Source organism: Carya illinoinensis, chromosome 8 (assembly GCF_018687715.1).
Source record: "Carya illinoinensis cultivar Pawnee chromosome 8, C.illinoinensisPawnee_v1, whole genome shotgun sequence".
Classification (NCBI taxonomy): Eukaryota; Viridiplantae; Streptophyta; class Magnoliopsida; order Fagales; family Juglandaceae; genus Carya; species Carya illinoinensis.
In genome coordinates, this window is record NC_056759.1 from 2087501 (window position 1) to 2100324 (window position 12824).

General features: G+C 36.9%; 2 protein-coding genes across 4 annotated transcripts in view; both read right to left on the minus strand.

Annotated features, from left to right (window-relative positions):
• The window catches only part of LOC122317956 (U-box domain-containing protein 34-like), a 4383-nt gene extending 338 nt beyond the window's left edge, over positions 1–4045 (minus strand). The window contains exons 1-9 of one of the 3 annotated variants that reach the window (XM_043135044.1): positions 3498–4045; positions 3244–3356; positions 2918–3039; positions 2376–2590; positions 2193–2256; positions 1657–1972; positions 1446–1550; positions 937–1365; positions 73–831 (exon numbers count right to left, since the gene is read on the minus strand). In XM_043135044.1, coding sequence (XP_042990978.1) covers positions 73–831; positions 937–1365; positions 1446–1550; positions 1657–1972; positions 2193–2256; positions 2376–2590; positions 2918–3039; positions 3244–3356; positions 3498–3699 — 2325 coding nt within the window. In that variant the 5' untranslated portion in view covers positions 3700–4045. Of the gene's footprint in view, positions 1–72; positions 832–936; positions 1366–1445; positions 1551–1656; positions 1973–2192; positions 2257–2375; positions 2594–2917; positions 3040–3243; positions 3357–3497 lie in introns of all 3 variants that reach the window. The other 2 variants (XM_043135043.1, XM_043135045.1) reach the window with 2 other exon arrangements.
• A 1678-nt stretch (positions 4046–5723) lies between these two features.
• LOC122318153 (probable LRR receptor-like serine/threonine-protein kinase At4g31250) lies at positions 5724–9962 on the minus strand. Its single transcript, XM_043135334.1, has 3 exons — positions 9047–9962; positions 7008–7592; positions 5724–6652 (listed from the first exon to the last, which is right to left on the minus strand). Exons 1-3 carry the CDS (start codon positions 9720–9722, stop codon positions 5982–5984), a joined length of 1932 nt encoding a protein of 643 aa, XP_042991268.1. The 5' UTR covers positions 9723–9962; the 3' UTR covers positions 5724–5981.
• Positions 9963–12824: the final 2862 nt, after the last annotated feature.

Genomic DNA, 12824 nt, shown 5'->3' on the forward strand with positions numbered 1-12824 from the left:
AAATGATAATGAAATTAAGATTGTTTTGCAAACAATGAGAAACGGGTTGAGTATATGCATTGTCAAACTTACTAGTTGCAGGCTAACTTGGCTTTGGTCGGGTGAGCAGCCTGGACTGCCATTCATTGGAGTGGGGTGCATGGTTTCTTCAGCAAGTACTCTCAATCTATTAAGTTCTGGCAAGATGACCTTGCAAAGATCTGGTCTGTCTTTCCGCCTTAACTCCGAACACTTGAGTGCCAACTTAGCGAAGCACATAGCCTCTTCAGCTGGCCAATCAAACACCAACGGATCCAACATCTCAGAAAAAGTTCCCTTTACAATAGCCCTCTCTACAAGGTGAGTCAAGCCCATGGGTGGCTTGGCCGTAATCATTTGCAGAAACACGATTCCAAGGGAGTATATATCAGACTTCACTCCAAGCATGCCTGTTTGCTGATATTCTGGATCTATATAGCAGAATGTGCCTGCTGTGGATGTCATGCGATATTGTGTCATATTTTCAGCCACAGATGGGGGTACTAGCCTGGCCAAGCCAACATCACTAATCTTGCTGACATAGTTGCTGTCGAGCAAGATGTTGGCCGGTTTCAGGTCACGGTGCACCAATGGCTCTGGTTTGGCCTGGTGGAGGAATAACAGGCCAGTAGCTACTTCGGCCGCAATTTTAAACCTTTTCTGCCAAGAAAGAGGTCGAGTGTTACCCCGGCAGAAGAGGCGGTCCTCCAGGCTCCCATTAGCCATGTATTCATAGACCAAACAACCATACTCTGGGCAGGCTCCCAGGAGAAGAACCATGTTGGGATGTCGTATGCAACTCAATACCTCTACCTGTGAATGGGATAATGAGCAAGTATTAACCAATTATTGGTTGGCTTTTGTTTAAGATTTGATGCTTGTGTAGAACTAAATAAGTTTTGTTTAAGACGTACGTACCTCTTGTCGAAATTGCGACCTTCCTTGAGTTGCATCTGGACGAAGAACCTTAATTGCAACAGGTGTATGGTCCAAATAACATTTATACACAGGCCCATAACCCCCTTCCCCAATCTTGCGAGATACTGTAAAGAAATCCGTGGCAACTTCGATTTCATCGATTGTATACCTCCTACATCGACCATCCGAATGTGCTAAAGCATCAAGTGCCTTTCTCTTCTCTTCTGTTTCTCTCAATACTTTCATTTCTGCCTTGATTCTCTTTTGTGCTTCTAGTTCTGCTATCCTCTTGGCTGCCTCAGCAGCCTCAATGGCGGCTCTGGACTTGGCCTTCTCCTTTTCTACAATCACTAACGCAGCTTCCTCAGCCAATCGTGCATCTTCCAATCTCCTCACCTCCTCTAATTTCCAGCGCTGAAGCTCTGCTGTCTGTTAATTAATACAGATGATCAATATATAGATTAGAGGCTCTACGTACGTTGGGATAAATCACATTTATTTTCACGTACCATTTGTTTTGCTGTGAGTGCTTCTTTGCAGGCAGTACTGTACATCTCCATTGTTTGCTTGAGCTCTAGCTTTAGCCTCCTCATTTCATCCTCCAGTGCCCCTTCCTGTATTTTTCCATTCAAGATTATCATCTTGCAACTAATTTTTACAATTTCATGAATCAATGATACCATCCAAATCAATGAACTAACTGCCCCGCGATGTTCTTACCGTTGACTGCATTTCGTCCGAAAGTCTATCTTGATCACTGTCTGATGAGAATGCTGAAGATTCAGGAGGAGGGCTGGCAATATCCACTGACTTCCGTTCGAAATGCAGTGGTTCAAAGCTCGGGTTGATCATCATGTCTCTTTCTGAGATATGTGACAATCGCAAGGGGGTGCGGCGCCCTATCTCGGCCATGTGATCATAATGGAATACGCGGTCAATGCTAGGCCTCCCGGAGCTAACAAAAGATATATCGGTATCGAGCGGAGGGAGTTCCCCGTATGATTTCCAGTTTAAGCCTTTTCTGGGAAATGGCGACCTGCTTCCAATGAGATCAACCATATACATGAGTTTATGTCTCATGGACTTCTCATAATTCGTGTATATATATACTAGCTATAAAACGATTACGTTTATCTTCAAAAGTAGTAACATTTAATGACGTTCAACACATCATTAATATTATATACATGAGTGATACTTTATTTTCTCTAGCATTCATCTTTTTTAATTAGTTCTGATCCTTTACGATCGGTCACCTTATTAAATCTGTCTCATCATGCAATGATCTACGCGGTGGCTCAGATTGTAGTCTTTCAGCTCCTGAAAGAGCATAATCAAAATTACTTATTTTAAATGATCATAAGAGTCAGATCATAAAAAAAAGCAAATAATATTTAACAACAATATTAATATGCTTGAAATTAAATAAGAATTAAAACCTTTCAAACTATAAGCAGCAAAGTCGATTAACTGTGGCTCCGCTGTATCTGATTTGATGCTATCTTGATTAAGAAGATTGCCACGTAACGAGAACACTGGTGCAGGACGTGAGGCAGATTTCATGGAACTAATCTTTCCTTTGGATATAACATATACATTACAAAAATCTGGTACTCCTTTTGATACATTGCCTGGAACATCCGTTATCTTGAATCTTCTGAGAAGAAACATTTTTGAGGTTACGTGCGTAAAATGTTAGAAACATGATTTGAATCTTCATTATTGATTAATCGTACAGTACTTGGATAGTTTGGTGCATGTATATATATATAATGCTCCCCTATTCATGGGCATGCATGCATCTTGTTTTTGTATTTTTGTTACCGCGCACTCTTGTTGAAACATTACTGAAAAGAGAACTCGCATCATGGGTTTCTATATTTTGCTTATGAACTCGTATAAAATAATGCTGTGCCGCATTAATTTCATAGATTTTAATTGGTGGTGCAAGCAGGCCGTAATTAAAAAGAGAGGTGCATACCTAAAAAAACCAGGTTTTGCAGCGGAACCCAAAACCAAATTCTCAATAGCACAGTAATTAACGTATTCAATTAAAGCTTTCGATACATCTGTGCCTTCTAGCACGATATCTTTGGAGCGTATCTGATATCGACAAGAATAAAGTTAGACGTACGAATTTCCGCTGCTAAATGTAAAGGCATGCAGCATGCATGTAAAATGTCCAGGAAGATTTTCATATATGGAAGTTAAGATTGACAGAAATTGGTGTAATTCGTCATCCTTTTTCGCACGAAATGTCTGACAAAGGGGAAGCAAATTAAATTGATCGGATCCCTAATCACTTACAGCTTTACGTGTGCAGAAACAACGAAAAGGAAGGAACATTTCCCTCGTTTGTTTATCAGGGTCTTTGCATACCAGTAATGAACACTCGTCGTCACCATTATCAGATCTTAGCCCTGTAAATTTATGCAAAAATTTATGAATCTTTGCGGCCATGCATGTGAGGAAGGAAGGGATTGAGGTATATATTAATCCAGATGAGACTCATCTTGTCAAGACCCGGAAAGAGAACATCTACAAGAATTAAGGATACTCACTTGGGGAAGGAAGAGCTGAGTTGGGAAAGGAGGACGATTTGACCTTGACATGGATGAGAACGGCGGTCTGGCCCTTCTTGAGGAGATTGTCAACAGCCCATGTAAGCGCATTTTGGCTTCCCCTGTCTCTGTCTATTGCCACGGCCACCATCCCGTTCCCTCCTCCTGATTTTTTTTCCCCATGATTTCTTCCCAACCACATCTTCAGTACTGTCCAAGGGCCGGGGGGATCGAAAAATCTCGAAATGAAAAATCGATTTATATTCGATCTTTATATATGCTGTAAAACCTGCGTTTCTCGCTAGAACTAAGAGATCATGAGAGAACTTCTTTATATTTTTTGTCACTAGAAGTTCTCGAGAGCCTCTAAACAAAACAAAAAAACTCGGGCAAAAATATTTTGTTACGTGCGATTACAAAATGGGCTCTCTTTTTCTCGATCTCCCTCCTAGTTTTAGGCCAAGAGGGAGATAGGCTAGAACCTGCAGGTTTGTTCTTCTTGGCAGAAAGCACCTGACCAACTCTATGCATGTCTGTATTCCGGCTCCTCGATCTCCCTAAATTAGAGGGTGGATGCTTTTAGCTAATTTGAATGTTTCAAACCAGACAATCCACAAAAATTTTCCTCCACAAACACACACTCGCCGCTCCCCTTCTCTCTCTCTCTCTCTCTCTCTCTCTCTCTCTCTCTCTCTCTCTCTGTGAGTTGAATCAGTTGCGCGCATGAGAGAGCGCATCATTACCGGCGTGTTATACGCGTTGACCTCTCCACTTCTTTTATCACTCAGGAAAAATCCCAGGTGTCATCCAGCTCAGGCCCTCAGGGCATCCCCGATTCCCAACACTCAATATCTGCTCAATTCGTCATAGTCATGTATTATAACTTAAGTTCAAAACAGAGACAACGCCTCGTAAAACGGAGGTCAAAATGTCGATGTTCTTCTTCTCCACTCTGTCTTAGGATTACTCATTAAACGAATTTATTAAAAAAAAAAACACATTATCACCAAATTAAGAAAGATAAATGGAGTTAGCAAACTTAACAACGAGTCAACGACCCTTAATTCTCCTCATTTATTTATTTTTTTCAAATCAATTCTCCTCATTTATAGGTAGAGGTTTTAGCTATGGTACTTTATAACGTAGCAAAACTTAAACGAGTTCTGTAATTTATCATGTTATAATTTATTTGTGTTAATATTTTCCACACAATATTGAACCCAATTTGTTGAACGATCGACTTTTGTAAAATCAGCGACTTACCGATCATCTACACACATACTTGACGCATAAAATAAACAAAAAGAAATATTTGACACTTTTATTTAAGCTTACTTTCCATTTTATGTAATCATTTCTGTCACTCATTTTTTCCCGAGTACCAACTGTAATTGCACTCTAAACTTTAACTTAATTTCTTGTAAATTAGAACTAGATCTGTGTGTGTATGTATATATTGAGAGGTGGCTTGAATCTGTTGAATAAACGTCTCAATAGATTGTTTGCTCAAGTAGTGTCTCAGCCAATCCAAATGGATGCCCCAATATCAACCCACCGAGGCAGCGACGCCTTCACGCTGCGTCAACCCAATATCTTACCGTTGAAAAAATATTTATAATTATAAAGTATACAAGTATCGCTCAATTTTAAAAAAAATAAATAAATATGGGATCTACAAATTTTTTAATAGTAGACTTCACTCTTTTCCAAAACAATTACGCGATACTTGTGCATTTCATGACTGTATATATACATAACATTACTCCATTGAATAACGTCTCTTGAATGGTCATGATTCTTAGGCTTTGTTTGTCTTTGTAGATGAGATGAGATGAAAGTTGAAAATTGAATAAAATATTATTAGAATATATATTTTTAATATTATTTTTATTTTGAGATTTGGAAATTTTGAATTGTTTATTTTATTTTATGTAAAAATTTAAAAAAATTATAATAATTAAATGAGTTGGAAAGAGTTATGAAGACAAACAAGGTCTTAGACAATTTAGCCGTCTTGGTATACGTACTTGGATTCTCAAATACTAATGGTCTATTGATAATTTGGAAGATAATTTTAAATTTTAAGTTTTACAAATCAATCTTATTATGATTTTAATGATGTGAATAATGCGTTCTACACAACGATTTAAAAATAAAATAACTTGAGAATGAATTATGGAATGAACCTTGGATTACCCTAAATTAATTCCCCAACAATTTTCTCCATGCACGTACAGGCAAAGCTCACTATTGAAAATAAATGAAAATTGACAAGTTCATATCTCAGCACATGATTTACAAGTTGCGATAGATAGATACTTAGATAGATACTTTTCGACTCCTCATCACATCATTATTGGAGATATATGACAAAAAAAATAGAAATTGTGGGACATAATAGTTAATGGAAAAATAATGATCAGATTCTCCAAACAAACTTCAATGCTCACGTACGGCGCCCTTAACTCATCAACAATAATATACTTAACTGAGGAAGGAGAAGTCTTCCTCAGTCATCGCCCTAGAAGAGTACATGTCTCCTTCACTACCATAGGAAGAATTGCAGTCATCCTCATTGTCCCTCTCCTTCAACTTTTCTATCTTCTCGAGAGCCTCCCTCAACTCCCACCTCCTCACAACGTTCCATTCACAACAACACATTCCAATCTTCAACAGCTTTAGCATTTCTTCCTCGCAGTTTTTGGTTCCTTTCATGTTAACATCAAACACCTCACCCGTCCACTCTTCCCTGACAACCGAGTTCACCCACATTGCCAAATCCTTGTTCTCTCCCTTACCATGTTTTTGATAGTTTGCAGGAAATTTTCCCGTCAACACTTCAAGGATGAGTATCCCTAGGCACCACACGTCGGTCTTTCTATCTTCACGGTCAAGTTGTGTGAACTCTGGAGACTTGTAGGCAGCCATGTAGTGTTGTGCGTGCTCTTTGCTGATCACTGGGACAAGAGCAAACTCGGAGAGGAGGGGCCTGAACGTGCAGTCTAGAAGCACATTGGATGATTTTAGGTGACCATGGGGTAGGCTAATCGGGGCAGGGAATTCTTTGTGGAGGTAAGCTAAGCCCCTGGCTACTCCTTTGATGATCCTTAGGCGAGTTAGCCAGTCAAGCCCTGGTTGCCCCGGAGCACGTCTTTCTGGAAAAGAAGAAAATCCAAAACGAAAGTTTTAGTAAAAGCCACAATGAAGCCATGTAGGCCGATAAAATCGGAGCAGACACTTGCTATTCTATATATGCAGTCGGCCTAAATTCACTTTTCCATCCATTACTTCTTGTTACTTAAACAGCATGCATGTGTCTGAACTTCATGTTTTCTTGGGAGAAACTGGTCGATAAATTATGTTTTTCATCTTAAATTTTATCATTTTTTATCATCCTTATATATCCAGTATGTTATATTTGAGATGATTTTAGATTATTGGTCCATATTGGATTTTAGAAAAAGAACAGGAGTATTCATTCACATTAACAGAAAAATAAAACAAACGTACCATGGAGATGACTGGCGAGGCTGCCGTTTTCGACAAAGTCGGAAATCAAGAGCTTCTCTTCCTTGGAATAGAGGAAGGCCACAGGAGGAAGCACATTAGGATGTGACAGACTTCCAAGCCTTGTCATGTGCGCATGAAACTCTTCCTTTCCCATCTTGTTCATTTGCCTAAACCTCTTTACAACCATTGCAGTTCCACTTAAAAGAACAGCCTTGTAAGCACACCCAAAACTCCCACTCCCCAACACTTCAGCAGGGGCTTCTAGTAGATCCTGTAAATCAAACCTCTCTCTGTCTCTGTCGTTTCTCACAAAGAACAACTTTCCTAGTTCACCATTTTTGTTCTGATCAGCAGGGAGCTCGGCTGATTCGGCTACTTTCCGGCCGACATCGTAGGCACCAAAGTTCTTGTGGGCTTGGGCCTTTTCATATTGGGATGTTTGGGTTCGACGGCTACGTATGAAGGGAAATGCACCCAAGGTGGCTAATGCGACCACTGCGATAGCTAAGACGATGATTATTACGATGTAGTGGTTCTTAGGGGCCTTGCATGTGCCCAGAGGCTGTCCGCATAGGTTTTTATTCCCTGCTCAAAAAACAATTACTGAGACAAAAAAGAGAAAAAAAAGAGAGAGAAGGTGTTCTGGAACAGAAAAATCAAATAAATAAATGAAGAAAAGGGAGTTTAATTAGTCAGATGATATTTTATTTTTCAATTTGGGTATCAACGTGCACGCCATTTATGAATAATGTGTTTGGAATTAATGAGATATTGTTAAAGAAGCATATCAAAGTTAGTACTCAATTTTAATATTATTAAACGAATCCCAGCTTGTTGATCAGAAGGATAAATCATTTATTTTTCTAGGATCTAGAAAAAAAAATATGATTGAGTTGTACGTTTTTATTTAATTGGTTTTCTTGATTGAAGTACGAAATGAAATAATTAAAGAGATTAGAAATCATGCATTTTAGAAAGGAAAAATCTTCTTATTATCCTCACACTTCACACATCACATTTATTTTAATTTTTTTTTTTATTTTTTCTATAATAAATATGTAGTGTGTGGATGATAAATAGAATAATTTAATTAGTTTAATAAGAATAAAATAAAATAAAAAATAAAAAAATAAAAAATAATATTTTAATATATAAAGTGTGTGGTGTGGGATGATGTGTAGCATTCCTCTTTTAGAAATAAAATTTATTTTTATTTATTTTCTTTTTTTTAATAAATATATGGTGTATGGATGATAAGTAGAACAATTTAATTAGTTTAGTGAGAATAAAATAAAATAAAAATATGTAGTGTATGGTCATGTGGGATCATGAGTAGCATAACCCATAATATATATAAATATATATATGAGAACAAAAAAATAAATTCTTATTACATTGGGGAAAAAAATACAAAGAATCCTAAAACCTATATCAAAATTTCTAGCCTTCAATTCATTTGGTGCTTGTTTGTGTGAAAGTTTTTAAGAGTCAAAAAAAAAAAAATGAAGAAGAAGAAGAAGAAGAAAAACAAGGTCTTATCAGGAAAAGACAAACAGCTCTGAATGAAGCTTCTAAATTGTTTACAGAAGAACGTGGGAAGCTTTAGATATCAACCAGTTAAAGATGGCCATTGTTATTAAAATGAAGGAAGAAACTGGACCAAGATCTTTCGTATCTATAATCCAGCCTGGCAGCCTCTATATATAGAGCATATCTAGATATATACGAGCAAACAAATTGTAGCAGATCCAAAAATATGTGAAATCAATGTCCCCTGGCAATTGGACAAATTCTAGGCTCTAGTACATGGCTCCATAACATCAATAGCTTTTTCTTTCTTTCCTTTTGTTTTTTTTTTTTCCAAACAAGTAGTCATTATATATGGTACTGTTAATGAATTACTCCATAACAATAACTAATATCGAAGAGTGGGTATTAAAAATCTATCTGATTTTTTTTTAAAGAAAAAAAATTAAGGTCATAATTTCTTAATTTGTTGATAATTAAGAAAAAAATCAAGTGGTTGATGAATAACTTACCCACAAAGGAACTTGAATTCATCTTGCTTAAACCTTTTGGTATGTGACCCTTAAGCTGGTTGTCTGCTAGATTGAACACTCTCCATTCATGATCTGGTCGAAAATCCGGTATATTTCCCTCAAATCGGTTGCCCTCAAGGCTCAGCTCCTCGAGCCTAGGCAGTGCAGCGAGGGACTTGGGAATTGTACCCCTGAATGCGTTTCGTGCCAAATGAACTCTTCTCAAAGAACGCATGCCTTCAAAAGCATCATCCGGAATTTCACCCGAGAATCTGTTGAGGGACAAATACAAATTCTTCAATGCACCAAGTTTGCTTGCTTTAGGCATGGGGCCGTCGAAGCTGTTGTTCATAAAGCTTAAGCTCCGCAAAGTTGGTAATTCCGCCAGCGAGTCTACGTCGATGATGCCTGTTAGACTCATGTTCTCGAGCCGTAGTCCGGAAAAGACACCTTTATTACATATCAAACCAGCCCAATTACTCCCCTTTTCCGCGCACAGATCGATCGATTTGTTCCAGTTGTTTAGCGCGGCGGGGTCTTTAGACGACAAGGAACTCTTGAACTTGATAAGGACTTCAGCGTCACGATCACTGCCATCGCCGGCCGACTGTGCCGCCGCCACGACATATGCCAATGTGAGTACCACGAGAAGCCAACGTACTTCGTTATGAGCCATTATGGTCAAAGTTTCGGAAGAAGATGGGTTGAGCGAGCATGAAAAAAATGAAGGAGAGTGATGGTGAAGAACGGGAACTTAAGAAGTCGGGAAGGAGTGGCAGGGGACATATGGTAGGGCCGGGGCGGTGAAATTGACGAAGTCCTTTCCAAACAACGCAGAACCATTGGGCATTAACCATAGATCCAAGGCCGGCCTTTGATTTGAGAGTGTTGCCATTGATGTTTGAATTCATTCCCTTATGACGTCTGTTGTTTATTATTTTCTAGCTAGCTGTGTGCTGGAAAAGTTGATTTTATTGTATTTTTTGTTGTTTACGAGCAGTGATTTAATAGGGCTGTAATCGAGCCGAGCTTTGGCTTGCCGAACTCGAGCTCGACTCAAAATACTCGAGTTCGAGTTCGAGATTTTTTTTAATTCTTTGTTCGAGCTCGACTCGATAAGTTGAAATCTCAACTCGATCTCGAGCTCGAGTTCGTCCCACAAACGGGTTCGAGTCGAGTCGAATTCTAGCTCGAGCTCGACTTGAATAATTTTTTTTAATAAGATTTAATAATTAATAAATTAAATAAATAAATAAATAATAATTAATATTGAATTTATATAATTAACAAGTACAACCTCTATTAAATTATAAAATTTTAAAAAATTTATAAATAATTAATATCTAACTAGTTGATATTTATTCAAATTAACAATATATTATATGTCTACATATATTATTAATACATATACTTAATATGATAGAATATATCTATTTCATATATGATTTCCACATACTAATATATGAAATTATTAAATTTTATCAACTAATTATTATACAAATTATAAAATATACATATGAAGTATATTTACTATATAGATATAAGTAATTAGAATACATATTATATATTTAATTATAAAAGTGGTATGCCTATATTATTAGCTAATACATATATACATGCATAGGTGTATGTATATATTTATTAATATATGAATGAGTTTTAATCGAGTCGAGCTAACGAGTCGACTCGAGCATAAACGAGCGAGACTAAACGAGCCTTAGTCGAGTCGAGTCAAGTTTTGTCGAGTATGTGTTATTTACAAATCGAGCATACGAGCTTTTTTTTTCACGAGTCGAGTTCGATTCGAGTTTAACTGAGCGAGTATCGAGCGAGTTATCGAACAGACTGGTTCATTTACAGCCTTAGCGGTGAATACCCCTGCCGTCCAAATGAAAATGGCGATTAAGCCCCATATCGGTCAGTGGCGTTACTTGGTCAACTTCACATGGACTTACCCAGGAATGCTCTAATGATAGAACTTTAGTGCACGAGATTAAGATGGAAAAGTTAATCAACAACATAGATAATTTGTGAATAACAGTTAAATAATTTGAATTAATATATTTTATAAAATTTTCAAAATTTTAAAAGGAAAAGTTGAATAAAAATATTATAAAATTTAAATATTATTATAATATTATTTTTATTTTAAAATTTGAATGATTTTTTGTATTTTGTTTAAAAGTTTAAGAAAGTTATAAAAATTAAATAAAAAAATTATATATTTGAAATTAAAAAATATTTATATTTATAAAATTTAAATATTAAGATGAGATGGATTGTGGGAATTTTACTAAACCATCATGCCTTAGTCCTCTTCCCTCTTCCTTGAAATGATCAATCTTGGACTGGGCTTTTATGTTATACCCGTTGCACGCAATATAAAATTTCCTTTGTTACTACTCGGAAATATTTCATGCAAGATATTTATTAGAGACAAATAAATTATATAAAAGTAAATTTATAAATAAGGTATATGATTTATTAAATTTATTTTATAATAAAATTAATTTTATAATATTAATATATCATATTAAACCTTTATAGTCGTACTTTTATATAATTGCCTAAAGAACCCCTTCCTCCAAAGTTTTTTGGTTGCATCCTAGCGACAAAGGACTGGGCTTTCTTTCTTCCTTCTAGGGAGCAGTTTTGCTGTTGGATTTATAGTCAATCATTGCGTTTTCTCACTTTCTACCTGCGGTTGGTTTTGCCAAGAGTTGCCGACAATTTTTTACACAAAAATATAGAATGTAGAAAAACGCTGATGGTGTTGGTTTCAGTTCCCAAGCAAGAGAAATCAATCCCTTGTTATTTCCAGGCTAATTACAGTCATTCCGTGTGCATTTGTATGGCAACAAAGGCAGGGTTCGGTTTATGTTCTTGTAAGATTGATTCGATGCCTGCGAATGATTGCAGTAATGACTACTGAGTTGCACTCTTTCTTACAGATCCAGACATAAATGTATAAAATATCTAGTTGCAAAGAGATCATACAAAATTAATATTATAAATTGATGTAATTTTATATTATTCGTCTTATTATAAATTATAAAATAAATCTAACAGATTAAATAAGATGATAAATAGGTAGACAGAATGCTAAATACAAATTTAAAATAAAATAAAGAGATTTTTTTTTTTTTTATTTTATTTTTGTTTGGATTTGTACGCTCTGCACTTTGAACAAATTGTTTTTCTTAATTAAATAATGACAGAAAAAGTGGGGTAAAAAAAAAAGAATCACATTAACGTGGCCACTGGCCATTGGTCGGCTTCCCTTAATTTATCTCTCTCCCATTATAAAAGGCATTCTGATGTAAAAAAAGCTACTCAGCCTCTGGTTTGCCTAACGCACGCCACACTTCTGTTGGGGTCCTCGGTCTAGACCCAAAACACCAAGTCCTCCACGCCAATGGTGGCCTTGTGATGACCGAACCTTGATTCCTCTCTTACTTGGCTCACGTGCAAAGGTGGTCAATATGACCACTTGGGGATGGTGGGATTAAGTGTTTAGACTAAGATGGGTGTATGGAGTGATGGAAGATGAAGAGTGATGGTGTGGTTCAAAGGTGATGGGCGCACGGCACTAGTGAGTGCTATGGTGTAGGCGCCACTTGGAAGATAGGCTTAGGGTTTGGATGATGTGTTTAGGGTTTGGAAAATGTAAGATGGGTGGCTAGGATTGAAGATGAGTGATGTGGAGGAAATGGCTAGGGCTGGCCGAAATTTGGTGGAGAGGAGATTTTAGGAAGTTTCCTAAAATCTTGGAGATGAC